General features: G+C 34.2%; 1 protein-coding gene across 1 annotated transcript; it reads right to left on the bottom strand.

Moving 5' to 3' along the window:
* Positions 1-123: 123 nt before the first annotated feature.
* Positions 124-5,500, bottom strand: LOC108227236 (protein IQ-DOMAIN 32). Its single transcript, XM_017402282.2, has 6 exons — positions 5,089-5,500; positions 3,355-3,681; positions 3,046-3,252; positions 2,272-2,352; positions 549-2,163; positions 124-450 (listed from the first exon to the last, which is right to left on the bottom strand). Exons 1-6 carry the CDS (start codon positions 5,170-5,172, stop codon positions 431-433), a joined length of 2,334 nt encoding a protein of 777 aa, XP_017257771.1. The 5' UTR covers positions 5,173-5,500; the 3' UTR covers positions 124-430.
* Between the last annotated feature and the right edge of the window lie 11,863 nt (positions 5,501-17,363).

Genomic DNA, 17,363 nt, shown 5'->3' with positions numbered 1-17,363 from the left:
TCCGACATGACCTGATCATTTCGGGGCAGGCACTAGCAGAGTCTTTTCAGAAGAAACCCCGCTTTGAACATAAAAACTTTAGGAAGAGGTAATAATTTCTGTATACAGTGCAGACGCCAGACAAGCACAAGACCAGGGATCCTTAACATAAGTTTTTAATCCACATAAAACAAACCAAATATACATTACAAAAGGGGAATCTATATTCTGCATAATAAACAACAGAACATCCTGCGACAATTTATGATACCAACTCAGTACTGTTCTAAACTTAAAAACAAGAAAACATTTGAACCGCAATTCCAGAAAATAAAGGTATTAATCACAATGTAACTGATGAAATCTTTTTGGGACCGGTCCAGAGCCATGCATCTGCTTCATGTCACTAGCCATTATAGTGTATGTTGTCTCTCACGTTTGTATCTTTGATTCATCGCTGCCACTTTTTTTCTGACAAGAGCAGAGGATTAAAGTTATGTGACAATTATAATGTGACTTCTATTTGCATTATTCACATTTATTAAAAAAAACAGATTTTTAGAACATACCTTGAGCAGGAACGTTTCCACTTTCCTTTGTGCTCTGCTGTGCCAGAGATGTCGAGCGCTGTATACGAGGGGAACCTTGCCTTCCATTGGCGCTAGGCAGAGAGTGTCTCTTTTTAATGTAAGATTCCTTGTCTTGCACATCAGGACTTGACCTTGGAGTGATATTGGCATAAGCTTTAGCTCTTGCAGATTCCGTTGCTTGCATGTAACTGGGGACAGATGGGCTGCTGCTACTATCCCTTCGTCCCTCATCGACATGATCTGTTTTTGCTGAACCAAAAGAGTTCCGATGCTTCCCAGCTTTTTCATCTTTGGGTAATTTTTCTAAACTGCTTCTTACACCTGAATCGTTACTGGGTAATGGGGATCGTTTACCAACAGATAAAGACTTTCGTTTTTGGCTGGATCCATTTTTCTCACTCCTGGTCTTTCTAGATTTTGTAGATACCTGGCTCGACGGTGTAGTTTGGGAATCAAGAATAGTTACCCGGCTTCTTGGTGATGCCTCTGGAGAAGACTTGTACATTTGATTAACTGTGTCATGTTCCATTTTTTTCTGCATACTGGAAGCAATTTCCACTGACCTGTCCTCCAGCTTTGAGGATTCTTCATTGACAATATCAGTATCGCTCTGTTTTTCCGATTGAACCATGAGGGGGTTGGATAGGTCAGTATTTAAGATGATGGATGGATCATCAACCCTAGCTTCATTTTCTATACAAATAGTAGTGTTCTTAAGATTGCTCATTTCTTCCTCGGAGATATTGACTTCATGCCCGTCCACAGCTCCAAACTCAGACTGCTCAGGTGAATCAAGAGTAGAAGTTATAGAAAGTTCAGTTCCACATTCAGACCCACCAAGTAGAACCTTTGGGGCAGTGGGAATAGCATCATCAGCAAGATTGGTGTCCTTTGTTTTAACTGAATCATCTATAGAGGAGGAAAATGTAATATCGCCGGATTCAACCTCATTGTCTTCATTGCAACTGTTAACCGAATTTACTAAATTTGATGTGGAAGTTAGCTCTTCGAATTTTGACTGGGCTGCAATAAATGCAGCATTACTAGCCTTCCTCGATCCGAACACAATCTTCCTCCCCTCGGTTCCAGTGTGTTCCGAGGCAACAATTTCTACTGATCGCTTGGGTTGCTCTTCCTCCAGTTCCGGCTTGCTGGGAAGGTTGTTTAGCTCTACTTCAGGACTCGAATCTGACGGTTTATCAAGAGGTTGTTGTGGACTCTCACTTGACTTTGTAGAGTCCTGGGACTCTGGCTGAGGCTGCTCAAACTCTTGGCTTGCCAAGTTTTGCTCACTTTTAGATAGCACTGCTGCTTCCTCGGAGTCAGACTCCAAGTAAGGGACAGCTGCCGATGTAGCAACGAAAGTGAAGTCTGTTAGCTCGGAATCCTCTTTATCTGCACATGCAGTTTCCACTTGATTTTCAGGATGCTTCAGTATCTCCTGATCCTTTAGTGCCGTGCTTGGTTCTACTTTTGGTGATTGTTCGGTTGGTGAAACTGACACCCATCTTTCCATCCATTCCCAAGCCGAGTCAGGTCTTGAAGGATCACACTTGATGTTCATGGATTTAGTACTTGGTGATGATTCCAAGAGCTTTTATTAAAAATTAATTTTGTGTCAAATTCACAACAAAATTTTAACAGATAAATGACCTTTAGAGAAACAGTTGTACTACGGAAGATGAAAGTAAGCAAGGCATACCCTACGAGCAAAGCTATTACTAAGTAGCTTCTCAATGGATGTATATTCTGCACCTGGTTTGGCTCCCGATTTTCTCTCTTCCTGACAAATAATATTAAGATTACACTTTAATTTGTTGTGAAGAGATAATATCGAGTTCAATTTGCATTTCTCAATGTATATAATATTGAACTAAAAAAGTGAAGAAAGTAGCCCAGTAGCAAGAAAAATTAATCTAGAATCTAGACTAAGCATTAAAGTTAATAAGTTTAAACAACAGCTATTAATCATACACAATAAGCTTACTAGCCTGACAGGCTGACATACAAATGCATTATTTTTTACAAAAAAAGAATAAATAAGTATATAAATTATAAACTAATCTCCCATTGTGGCAATGAAAGCCTGTACCGACTACCAAGCTTGATAGCCCGGCGAACATTTATTATTATAATAAATACAATAAAATTATTGCCCGGAGAATTTTTATATTCATTTGCCAATTAATACCCCGAACTGGCATGATCAGGTCAAAGATAGCTATATTAAGTTATTAAAGCGTAGGTAGATGGTTGTTATCCAATTTTGATTGGTCACGAGTCTTGTTATGCTCCTATTATTGTTAAGAAAGAAGACTCAAACTTCTAGTGGATGGACTTCATCATATCAATTCTATTTCAACTTACAATTCCATTAATGTGGAATAAAGCTGATACAGTAATAAATAAAGACTGAAAGCTATATCAGAAAGGGATCAATAGGAATTCTAAAGTTGATTCAGCATCAAACATGTACCTTTACTTTGCTGCTATCTCTCCCAGGCTTTACATGTCGTTTCTCTTCAGCAGAAAGACGAGTATGGCGAGCACGAACAAGAATTTGCATTTTGATAATGGCTTGCACACAACGCAGTGATCCCACGGCTTGTCTTCGAACTAGATGTCCTCGTACAGCTGCTTGCAGAGTAACTATATTCTTTTGCTTTGTTAGCTCTCTTTGAGCCTGGAAAAGTGCATTGATACACAGGAAAGTAAGAATGGATGCCCAAAGATATACCAAGCTTATACTACAGTGATATCAAGAAATGTAGGGTGTTCTTTTTACCAAGAATTTTCTGATGGCAGTCTGGATAACAGTAACAACAGATTCATCAGGTGGAATATCCAGTTTGGTGTCCACTTCTGCACCCACTACAGCCTCGAGAAATTTTGAGTTTATTGCAGCTGGCAGCTGGGGAACTTCTTCAGTCCATTGCATTTCAGATGATTTTTCTGGAAGACCAGCTTTAGGTTGATTCTGATAGTCAGCACTAACTGCTTCTGGGCTCTCCTTATTGACAGAAGAAGGTACTTCTGAAATCACAGTGTTGCTCAGCACTCGATGGCTGGCAGATCTCTTGCGGAAACTCCATCCACGAGCTGAAGACTTGCTCTATAATGATGTATTAACAGAAAATTTTGAAGAGTAAGAGAAAATGAGAGCATGTAGTCCAACTACATCAAGTACATGACTGCTAGTTTCAAACACTAAATATTCATAATCAACTTATTATTCTTTATAGCTAATAATATTTATAAACGGCTGTTCTTTCAATAAGAAATTAAAGGCGCCGTTTTTTATATGGAACACAAATCTTATATAAGAACAAAAGGTCAATTTGGAATATTAGTAACAGAAAACCAAAAAAGAGAATAGATTATTATATGTTATGGTAGCAACAAGTAGCATTTACTATCATTCACTTTGGAGTTTTAGTAGTCTCGAAATAAAAGAGCTGAAAAAGTTTAAATAGGAGGAAAAAGATAAGAACTCTGAGTGTTGAAAAAAGTGTCCGTTGCAAATGTAATTTATAATATAACAGTAATGTCAAGGAAACACTTTTTACGGAAAAAGAAAAGAAAACTCAATCAAACTACCCTAATACTAAAAGACACCGACACAGAAACCAGTCTACCCTAATACTGGAATCTACGATAGTATCCATTGACAAACTTTTCACAACACGGCACTAGTCAACTTATAATATGTGATTGCCTCTGACGTCATTGCAATTATAAAGTAGCAACTCTGTGGACTCTCAAAAACACCCTAGGAAGAAACCAAGAAGAAAAGGCAGCAGCCATTAGTTGAGCAGAAAATACACAATACCATGCTATATACTGGGACTGTTGAACGATTTTTTTTCCCTATGTCAAAAACAACGGATTCCTTGTATTCCATGATCACAGCAATATAATTACAATACATACTCAGTTCTAGACTGACCCGATCGCCCTACAATTGGCTACCTCAGTACAGCATAGTTGCAAAAACAATGAACATTTCAACTTATAACGAATTAGAAAGGGCATAAACTCGACGTCAGCATATCAGCATACTTAATTACATATACCTCACAAACTTAAAACATAGATACTGATAATTCAAAAGCTAAACCCTTACATACCCGAATTGCAATCCTGCAATTATAGATCACTAATCACGTCTTTGAGAAGTTCAATTTGGGCTAATTTTCTTTAACTAATTCAAAATTTGCATCCAATACTTCCGATCCCTGAATACTCACTCACAAAGAGACCACAAAGATCACGACTTTACAACAATTGAAGACCACATTAACATTGCTTAAACAAGAACAAATGCAGTAAAAAACATCATGTCAAAGAATCATTTAATCACACAGATATCATAAATACACATAAATCAGTCACAAGACAAGAAAGATTGAATCTTGAGCCAGCCCACATAATGATTACAATTAAAGATGGAATTAAATTAAATCATTAATGTAACAAAAAAGGACTGAGATAATACAATCACAAAGATATAGAAATTCACCTCAGAAACTTGGAGATCATCTCTATCAACAGAGTCACTTCCACAAGTGATGATCTTGAAGCAAGATTTAGTGGATCTTCCCATCTCTCTCTCTCTCTCTGAGTTATATCAACTTCTCTCCCAATCTCTCTCTCCTAAATCTCTCTGAGATTTATCAAATTCTCTCCCAATCTCTCTCTCTCTCTCTCTAATCTCTCTGTGTTTTATCCGCTCTCTCCCAATATATTTACCTACTAAAATAGTCCCAGTAATATTATACTGCTAGTAGTATAGCACTGAAGAGAGCTCACTGTTCTTACCCCCACTTCATAATAATATTATGAGAGAGTACCGTTTAATGTTGGAAAATGTAGCAAATATAGAGAGAGAGTAAAGGGTAGGCGGGCCTGAAAACACTCCTTAAATCTAGCTTACTTTTGCGTTTCGAATCCGCTAGCCTTTTTGCTTCTTCATCTGCGTTGTCGTCACTCCTCTTTCTTATCTCCTCGTGTTTATCTACCGATTTCAATTTTTGATAAATTTATGTTTATCAGCCCATTTTGAAATCTAAATATTACGGAGTACTTGCTAAATTTTCAAATTTAAAATCATTTCAGATTCCATATACCATGCAGGCACTATTACCGACATATATTATCTAGTCAGTATTAACAAAGCATTTAATAGAGTAATGTGAGGTGTGAATTGCATTTGGTCTCCGGAGACACCATGTGGTGATTAATGAAAATGATTAATCAAAACATAAGATAACCAATAATCAATGATTAATCAAAACATTAAGAGACGAGGTGAGGCATAGCTTAAAAATACGTGCAGTTTATATTCGATCATACAAAATATTTGGTTAAATTAGTTCCAAAATAGAAATTACAGAGAATATGTAATCAATTTTAGCGAGACACTTTCTCTATTTAAAATTTTAAACAACCTTCCGACATTGATTATAAGGTGTTTAGTTCATGATTAATGAACCCGGTCAACGAGAATCGGAAGCTCAATATCTATGTATGGGTGTTTGAATTAGTTATTTGATGATATTAAATAGGATTTTCAATGATCATTAAATCAGGCCTCCTCAACATTGATTTTCATATCATTCTCATTTCGTTAATTATCTCATTCTCATCCACTTCATTTTCATTCCTAATCTTAATCGGTGTCTGTCCAACCATTAGAAACTTGCAGAGAATGTGCAATAAATTATGAACTCTGATTGATATATGGTTTAGCTAAAAATTTAGTTAATCCGTCGATGTTAGTTATATTTGTTGAATCAGGAGAAAGTCGTAACAAAGATTTCATATCATCTGTGCCATATTAAAATAGAGTTAGGTTTTACAGATTACACATTTAAATTGGAGTACTAGAATATCGTTATAATTTTTGAACTTGATCATATTTGATATTTTTTATTACTCAATGTTTATATATAACTTATCATTTCTAAGTAATCTTAAACATAATCATCGATTAATCGCTAACATCTTTCAATTTTAACAATCAACAAGATCATTGTATTGCTTATGAGTCATATTATATAAGACAGTGTTTTCGATTTATAAAAGTAATTATTATATCTTTTGTTTAAACATTTGTGTTGTAGAACATAATCTGCGATTTGTCCGATGTTTAAAAATATTATGGAACAAAAGAATTGAAAATGACTAATTATATTTTACTCAGTTTTGAACTTCAATACTCCATGAACTCCATAAAACTTGAATCTATTAAAATAATATATTATCTTTATAAAAATTATACATCAATAATATTCGATTTTTATATATAATTAATTATTATAAACATTAATTTCAAATCAAAGATAACAAATTTTACATCAACTAGTAATTATTTTAAGATATTTCTAATACGTGCCCAATAGCACACATTAAACACAAAATTTGATGAGTTTGGTAAATTTTTATTGGTTGAATCGGTGTGAATGCAGGGGAGTCATCCATATTTATGATTAGATGACGAATAAGAATACTCCTAACTCATAGAAGTGAGTGCTTAGTGTGTGCCTATGGGCACATAGAAAAACCGATTATTTTATACACCCTCCGTCCCAAATTAGATGAGCTCGTTGACTTCGAGCACGTATTTTAAAGTCTATTGACCGCATAGCCACATTATTTGTTTTTGAAATTTTATTTTTGCAAATAAAAATTTAAATATGAAATTTTCATTTACAAAAGAAAAATTAGAAAAATAAATTTCGGAACTATATGGTCAATGCACCTTAAGTTACGTGCCGAAAGTCAGCTAGCTCATCTAATTTGGGATGGAGGGAGTATCATTCGTTTACATGCAGGATCTCACCTCATTTATCGCGTAACCCCCCACCCACCACTCAACGGTGACCTGTGTTTATATCCTAATCATGGTTCTTATCGTCAAAATGCGTTATCTTTTTTTTTTTTTAACAAACAAATGATTTTATTAACAGAAATCACTCATCGGAACTCAGCTGAGATAAACTCCCGAACTGTCAACTACAATCTGATTGTGAAACAACGAACGAGCTACACAATTAGTCGTTTGTTTTCAGATCGCTTAACACATTGAATATTTAAATTCTTTGATCTAAAAAGTAATACAATGAAATATCGAGCAATCCAACCTACATCACCTATGAAACTGGTAGCATCACAATTGATCTTCACATAAGTATCATCCGTAACCTAACGTTCAGAACTATCAGTTGTATCAGCTGATATTGGAGCAACAAGGACTCCCAAAATATGAACAAATTTTTGTAGTGAAAAAATGAGCTTTTGCGATATCCACTGTCATCCCAGAATCGATGCAAGTCTTACCGATCACCCAAGATACCATATGAATCCTTTTTAGAGAAACATCCGACAACGATACGAAAACACACACAAAACACAAAACACGACATACTAACGTCCCAAAAATATGGGCACGGCCTTGATAACAAGGTACTCAACAAGATCTCAGATCTTGATTTATTGAAAAACTGAAATACAGAATAGAGGATGGGAGAGCGAAAATGATTAATCGATGAAAAGATGAAGAGAAGATGGAGTAGTGATGGCTAGATACGGGAGTCGACTCTCAAAACAGAGGAGGCAGAGAGAAAATCCTAATGGAACGTGCTCAAAATGCGTAATCTAGTTGGTATGCGTTGCGCTTAAACAAAATTAAATTCAGCTACGATTATAAAACAAACTAGATAGAAATTATATGAATTATTTAAATTACATTTTAATGATTATATAACTCGTCCCTAATAGGACAGGAGAGCCAATTAGACATGCCTAATAATGATAATTACTTTACTCCTTTTGGAAGTGGTCCTGTTAATTAATTAACACCACGAAAGTTGAAAACATCAGTAGTTCAAGTTGACGGTGCAGGTAACGTTCCACATACTGTACATTACAGTGTGTAAAATATAAAATATAATAATAATAATAATTAATTGAACTGCTAGCTAGCTCACTGATTATGTATTTTCGAATCGGAAGGAGTGTATTTACTATTTAGAACATTTTAAAGTAGCTGTATTGACAGTGGTTCAGCACTGGAACTGTTGTGAACGTTCCAATTTGACTTTTTAGTTTTTATACGTACAAGTGGATGATTCTCCGATTGAATCGGCGAAGCGGGTTCCATAAATTCTAATTCTCGTCCAGCAAAGGCCTTGAGCGGTTGAGCCTGTTTATCCGAGACTTAAAAAGCTGTTTTCAACTCTCTTGTTTGTTTGTTTGTTCAACTTTAAGTCGTATTTTGTTAAACGTTCCGCAATATGGCGGAACATGCTTTAGCTCAAGTGTCACGTACGTTTCTTTGATCGTACTTTTGACTGGCACTCCATTCTGGTCAGTGTTAAGATTTGTATTCGAAATGATTTAGTGATTTAATAAACTTGCATTTCGTCAAATAAATAAATAAATGAGAAGTCGATTTAAAGTCAGATTTTTATCAGGAAACTAACTTAAAATCATAAACTAATTGGAGTTATTTTTTAATGAATTAAATTTTTTTGATAAAAATTACTCATAAGATATAAATATCTATAAATCATTTTTATTTTTTGTTATTATATTTTTGATAATTTACACATTATTAACAAATTAAAATTATCCGAATAAACATTCTAAAATTGACTCTTCTCCGTCACATTTTAAACACAGTACGCATATGGCATCTTATTGACGTGCATGTTTAGGCACATGAGTGCCCATGTTCAGCTGCTGCCTGCTGCAACTTCGGTCTGGGATGGTGCAATACATACACAACACAATTATTCATGCAGGTACCCAGTACGTAGGGCCCCACACTTTTTTCCTTTCGAAGCCAAGACCGCTACATGACAAGAGTCGTTGGAACATACCCGATTAGAGGTTGAAAAAATCGCATGTACAGCTAAATGATGCTCTGCTTTTCACGGAACTCACAGCCTAAGCGGTCGACAAGAATTTCACCCCGTCTCGTGAAATATTTAGGGTCTTTCTAGTGTGTGCCTATGGGCATACATTAATCAATAATTTTGATGAGTTTGGTGGATTTTGATCGGTGGATTTGGTGTAAATGCAGGAGGCCCATACTTATTAATGATTGGATGACCAATAGAAATGCACCAAACTCATGGGAGTTAATGCTTATTGTGTGCACATGGGCACACCATAGAAAAACCGAAATATTTATATATGCGCGTCATGCTGTTTTACCTAGTCCAACATTTCATTCGATAATGGAATCATAATTTTAAAATATTACTAATAACTAGTGGAGAAGCCGCGCGTTGCGGTGATCTATAAGAATTATATTACTATTCAAAATTAATATTTATAAAATAATATAAATTTGTGACGGTCTATAAAAATTATATTAATAATTTAAAAATAATATTTGTAGAATAAAATAAATTGTAACATCTCGTCCAAAAATTCCAAAAAATTAATAAAACGAAGCTATGTAAGAGGTGACACATACACGCCCCTCGCTTCTCCTTTATACCAGTATATTGATCGTTTGCGATAATAGAGATAACAAAATTTTCATATAAAATAAAATTAGAATTAATGACGGATTCAGTATTTAGAATTTGCATAAATATTTAAATGTAAGTAACACGTACGGGTACAACATCGTGATCGACAAGCATCTTCATCAAAAACTAAACGGAACAAAAAAACGAGTGACTTGAAGAGAGAAATGTCAAGTTCGAAGTGAACAGGCTCGTCCTTTTTCAACAAATAGCTACACAGGTAATTTGTCCACATCTTCGAGTTTTCTGAGTATTGAAATAAGAAGCTGTCACTCAGTTTGTTTTATTAAAAAAACAAATCTAATTTGTTAAACAGTTAAGCAGGTCTTTTGCCCGAAGAAATGAGATTTCATTCATGAATCAAATCGTTCGTCAATACATCAATGAACTTAAGGTGATTTTCACACACCCGTCAAACACGATCAGCTATAAAATAGATAAATTTTGCTAAGAAATGTGCTACCCTATTCCTAAGAAATGTGCTACCCTATTCACAGACCGTTTAACCGGAAGAAAGGAAGCAAGTTAGGATGTCAATCATCACTTAACAAATTCTAACTTTTAATAATGGAGCCTATCTCGCATGGCAAGAACCCAAGACCAACCCATTGACTAAAACTGGTTCGCTTGTGACTCTTTACCTTTTCATGAACCATTGCCATACATTAGCATAAACATATACTCAGGTGGTTTTCACTCAAAAAATTAAATTAAAATATATAGGTTTTGTTTGATAAATTTATAATTGTACACTTTGCAGGATATTAAATAATAATAATAATAATAATAATAATAATATTATTATTATTATTATTATTATTATAACATGTGTGTGGAGAATATGATATATTATTTTATTTTTAAAAGTTAAAAATAATATTCAAGATCGTGATGTAAAATAGTTCCTTATACAAAATTTTGGCTTGAAGTGGTTTTCATAATTTTATATTTTAAGTCAATACTACTTGAAAATTTTATATAGATTAAATTAGGGGCCAGCCGAATAATTTTTGAAGCTGTATGACAAGGAATGGTGCAGGAAAATAGAAAATTGTAGACCCCTTTTTCTTTTGCTAATTAAAGTTGTAGACTTGTCGTGCAGTGAATGTGGATTTTTACCTAACCATTAGGTGGACCTTATTGGATTAAAACATATGATCTGAGATGATTAGGTCCATCTACTCAAGCCCATTCGAATAACCGCTTTGTATATGTTTTGATATACCGTGAATGTATTCGATCGAGATTATAAAGAACTAGTTGAGAATCAGCGTGTTGCGGCGGATTATAAAAATTATATTAATGATTTAATATAAATATTTATAAAATAAATTTGCGGCAGTTTATAAAAATTATGTTAATGATTCAAAATTAATATTAATAGAATAAAATAATTTTATATTTTAAACATCTCGATGCAATACCAATATTAATATATAAAATTGCAAAATTGGACTATAATTCATAAGTGAAAAAATGAAAACAAAAATTTGCATGTAATTAACGATTCAAAGCACAACAAATCTTAATTTTGATTGTGTTTAACATAGGTGCGTAAAAGTTAAAAGATATTGAGATAAAACTTCGAAATCATCCCTAATTTTAATAGGGATAAACATTTTGTTCTAGTTGTACGAACATGAATCATTTCAGGACGCATGAACTCCAATCCATGCACGGGTTTATTAGTGATTCCTTCCTTTTTTGGATTGATTGTCTGCAAAAACATCAATTTAAATCCATAAAATCTCGGTCTATAACTACCCTTGCAACAACCTTTATTTATACTGTATAAACAGTTTCACTTAAAAGGTGCTTGAACCGAACAAACAGATATTGTGAAAGTATTGCATGAATAATCTTTTCATGTATACAAAGTAAATCATATAAAAATTAACAATAACAAACATATCCGATGAACAAAACAAATATTATAAAAAAATAAAGAACAAACATATCACTCACAGTTAATCTATTAACTTTTTCATCCATCAATATCATGCCAAGACTATATTGTTCTCCCGTGTTTGGATTTGTCGACTACCACATCCGACAAACTCTTACTCTTATCAGCCAATCATCTCTATCGTCATTCAAAACATCCAGCATAGTGTAACTCATTATGGTATTAGATGTACAAGACAAATAAGCTCAAGAAAAATTGCGTGTTAAATTTTATGAAGTCTAACCTGAATTTATAGAGTTTGATTTGAGAAAAGACCGGCTTATCAAAAATACTTTCTGTTTTTGATATACATCTTTTCCAAAAATATGATGATCATTTCAGATTCTGATTTGATTTTGATATTTTGAAAAAGGTAGGTCTGAAACTTTTTCCAATATATCCGAAACTAAAAAAGGCAGCTTTTATTTTTGATACTTTTTCATCCAAAAATTTCAGAAAATTAGAAAAATAGAATGGAGCTCTCTCAGAGGCGCCACCTAAACGCCCCATGCTTCTCCTTCATATAAGTATATTGATTTTCATCCAAAAATTCCAGAAAATTAGAAAAATAGAATGGAGCTCTCTCAGAGGCGCCACCTAAACGTCCCATGCTTCTCCTTTATATAAGTATATTGATTTATCTATTCATAAAATTCGAAAGTATTTAAGTCAAATTTAAAAAAGAATATAATTATAAGATATTCAACTGAGATTTTAAATTATACAACAAAATCTTGCGATATTATAATTTGATATTCAACTAGTATAAAAGCCGCGCTTTGTGGCGGTCCTTTATTTATCAACAATCAAAAGACAATATATGTAATAAATTAAATTTATCAAACATTCAATTTAATGATAATATTAAGATTAAAATATTAAAAAATTGGATTATAATTTGTGATTAAAAAATATTGAAATATATTTCTACATAATGTTAAACCTTTTTTTTTTTATGAATTCATAAAGCATTACTGTTTACCACACATGTGATGGCATCATGCATAATGTGTTTACTAATCCATTCCATTACTTCTCTTCCATCCATCACTTGCTCTAACATTCTCTTCATCTTCTTTTATAGATATTGTTAACGGAGAAAACTGGTAGGTTAACAAAGATGAGGTTCGCGGCGTGGATCAAGATTCTTGTTGGCGAGAATGTAGGGAGTGGTTGGTTGTTTGTTATGGAGGCGGCTGCAATTGTAAGCAAAGGGTTCAAGATTGCTAACTGGAATAGCTCTCAAGAATGGTCGATGCCTACAATCTGCCTACGTACCCCTATTTATAGAGGATCAAGCCGGCACGTAGTTCTTTCTCCTAAGAGACCCATGTGGACTGGGCCTCCCCTTCTAGAATCTTCCTCCCGAAAGGGGCCCAATACGATGAGGCCTAGCCTTGGGCCTTGCAGACTCTCGAGCACCCAAGGCTTACCCCAAATGTATGGACACTACTCCACTCCCCGACAGGGACAACCCGCCAGACTACAGAGGTAGAGCCTTTCAGGGCGCGTCTTCTATTCTACCTCCACCTCCCAAGGAGGACAACCCCTCAGACTACAAGGTAGGGCCTTCTACAATTCAACAGTTGGATTTACTTATGCTTAAGGGCGTCCCCCTAAACAAAAGCATCTCCTTCTGTCCTTCTGAACCATTGCTAACTGAACTGTCTTCGGCAAGATGGCGCGCCCAAAGATAGGGCGCGCCCTATCTTTCTACAAGGTCACTTCTAAATCGGGTTGATCTTGATTCTTCTGGTCCAACCAAGTCTTCTTTTGTGGGCCTGGCCCATGAAGTCGGTCTTCATATAAATCATTTTCTTATAAAGCTGAGATGTGTCTTCTCCCTCCAATCAGGGCGCGCCCTCATGGAGGTCCTTCTGGGTACGGTCAGATATGTGGTTGCTGTCAGATATGTGGACACGGCCTGATATGTGGACGCGGCTTGGCATGTGGGCGCGGCCTGACATCATGTGGACGCGACCTGGCATATGGCCACGGCCTGGCATGTGGGCGCGGCCTGACATCATGTGGACGCGGCCTGGGATGTGGGCGCAGCCAGACATGTGGGCGCGGCCTGATATGTGACCGCGGCCTGGGATATGGGCGTAGCCAGACATGTGGGAGCGGCATGACATGTGGTCGCGACCTGGCAAGTGGGCCCGGCCTGGCATGTGGACGCGTCCTGGCAAGTGGGCGCGGCCTGGCATGTGGACGCGCCCTGGCAAGTGGGCGCGGCCTGGCATGTGGACGCGCCCTGGCAAGTGGGCGCGGCCTGTCATGTGATCCAGCCCAATCTTGAATATGTCGGCCCAAAATAGTTTTCCACCTAAAGCGCGCCCTTATTAGAGATTCTTCTGGACGTGGTCAAATATGTGGGCGCGCCTACATATTGTCGAGCCCAATCTTCAGTGCGTAAGTCCATATCTTCATCTTTTATACGGGCCTAGCACATCAATGAAGTTCATGTTGAATTTTGGGCATAACAGATATCTTTCTTCTATTTTCATCAAGAGCACACCCGAAGGGTAGCGGCTGCGGGTTCCTACGTTAAAAAAAAAAAAGCAAGCTTATGCTTATCAACTATATAAATAATAAAATAATAATATAGTGATAAGTTAAATAGTCCAAACATATTCATGAACTATATATTTATATGATGAAATATTATATTACACTTGCAATCAAAGAGATGAATCTATGTGTACATAAACTATAATGGATTAGAATGTACCTTTGTTGATTGCTTTGATTCATACTCTTGTTTAGAAGTTTTTCTAAACTTAAAAGTTTCATCAGTAGTGAAATTGTGTTGGCATAATGTAACTCTTTACTGTATTGCATGCGGAACTACAAAAATAAAACTTGTTTGTGTTAAGGCTAAGAATGTTCGACCTCAATTTATAGGGATTTATTGATCATCTCTAACTTGCATGTATGTTTAATATAAAAAATATTGAAATATCAAATATAATTTATGTTTATGGCATACACCCTTCCCAAAATATGCACACAGTCTTGGAAGAACAAATATTATAATCTAAAACTTTCTCCCAATGATTTCGAATAAAATTTAAAATTTTCACAAAATCAGAAAAATAGAAATTATCAAATATTATAATTTGAAATTGCCTTCCAACAATTCCAAACTGGAAAAGTTAGCTTTGAAACTTTCTTCCAATGCCGGAAAAGGTAATTTTGAATCTTTCTCCTTCCAATTATTTTGAAACCAGAAAGGTAATTTTGAAACTATCTTCCAATACTGAAAAAGATAGTTTTGAAACTTTCTTTCAATACATTCAAAATTAAAAAAAATAATTTGTTTATATAGATATATATTTCATAAATTTCATAAAATTAGAAAAATAGAATAGAACTATGTTAGAGGCGGCTCCTAGACGTGCATCACCTCACCTTTATATCAGTATATTAATGATTGAGATTGTTTAAAATTCATTAAAATATGCAAATTTTTATCGAAAATCTACACAACATCAAAATCAAATACAATCCGTTAAAATTCACAAGCTAAAAATAATTAATTAAAATATCAGTTGAATACACATCCTTAAACATCACTATATATGTTTTTTTTCTAATCAAGTTTTTCCGTGTCGTTTCTATTCAGTATATTTGTGACGGAAATTTTTCTATTCTTTTTCTTTTTTTTAATATTAAATTGGTTTTTGGATGTATATTTATTAATGATATAATTTAAGGAAAATACTAGGTACTCCAAAATTGTTTCCAAATTCTTGTTGACCATGTATGACTGGTTTCATTCACATTAATAATAATGAGACCCCTGCATACCCATAAACCATCCTAATTAAAATCACCCATGTGACTGTAATGCCATTTGAAAAAATTTAAATTGAAATAGAATTTGAAATAGGTAGCATTAGTCAAACTTTCAATCATAAATTTGTCCTATTTTATATGGACCAAAATTTATGACATATGATATCTCTTGATAAATCCAAATTGATTTCGAGATGTATCTCAATTTTTGTCGAACTCTGATTATTTATCAATGACTAATAAGATGGGTTGATGGTCAATTCATTAGATTGTTGATAATAAGAGTCCAATTCCGAAAAAAGTACTCTTTGAAAGGTTAAGTTAGATATAGTTACTATCAAGGATCTAAAATCTAGTAAAATATGTAGATAATCACAAATATTTTTCAGTATTTATATATATGGTAAAGCAGCTCATCCTTAAAATAATGTGTTTTGACTTGATTCTCTGTCATCACAAACATATGTCGACATATTGTAAGGAAAGATTTCAATTCCCAAAATAAGAGAGCATGAGAGCATCCACTAAAGCTTGAATATTTTGATTTTTTTAATTTAAATTTCTTTATTCATATAAATTGGTAATTCAAATTTAAATTTCAAATAAATTTCACTTTTCAAACATGACACTGCGTGATTGTGAGATACACATGTTTTTTATTTAATTTATTTAATCTAATATATAAAATTTCACTTGTTATACATTGTGTTTGATTGGATAAATTTATTCCGAAGGATTGGATAGAATACTCACTTCTCTTATACCTAGTGTTTTATTTGATCTTATTATAATAATTTTGCACTTACTCAGTTTGTGTTGTTTTCTTTGTTTTTTACTCATTTCATTTCACCCAATCTCCTCAACCAAACAGAACATAATATTAAAATCTGTTAGGAATATGTTAACATCGATGAGTCAAAACACTTGATACAATTTTGTTTAAGTAAATGTAGTTGATCAACAGATAATATGTTATCTGTAGTATCCGGCCGTTGATTAAGTAGCCATCAACTGATGTGTAATTGCAAGAAATTAGGTACTTTATATTTTAGCAGTTAATAGGATTAGTTGATCATCAGATTGAGTTTTTGGTCTATGAATAGTTAGGATATCAAAGTATAAATATTCGTAGCCATGTAAACCATTCAAGTTGAATGAAGATCAGTGGCTAAATCTTAACTATCAACAGATACATAATAAAATTTCATAAACTGTTATTCAATCCATCAATGACTACTGAGGATAAGCTATATCTTCCATATAATCTGATTTAGGATATATAATGTATTAGATCTAATATTTTAAAATCACAAAATCTATTGCGGTGTATATATAGTTTAGATAATGTATTTTATATTTGTAAATAATCTGTATCACAAATAAATGAATGCATGCTTGATTTTTACAATAAAAATTATGTATTTTATATATAACATGATTATGCCTTGTACTAACTAGTTAAATACACCTGAATCTTCAGAAGTCGTAATTGTTTTTCTAAAATGAAGACTT

This window comes from Daucus carota, chromosome 6 (genome assembly GCF_001625215.2).
Source record: "Daucus carota subsp. sativus chromosome 6, DH1 v3.0, whole genome shotgun sequence".
In the NCBI taxonomy this organism is placed as follows: Eukaryota; Viridiplantae; Streptophyta; class Magnoliopsida; order Apiales; family Apiaceae; genus Daucus; species Daucus carota.
This window is presented reverse-complemented; position numbering and strand designations above follow the sequence as displayed.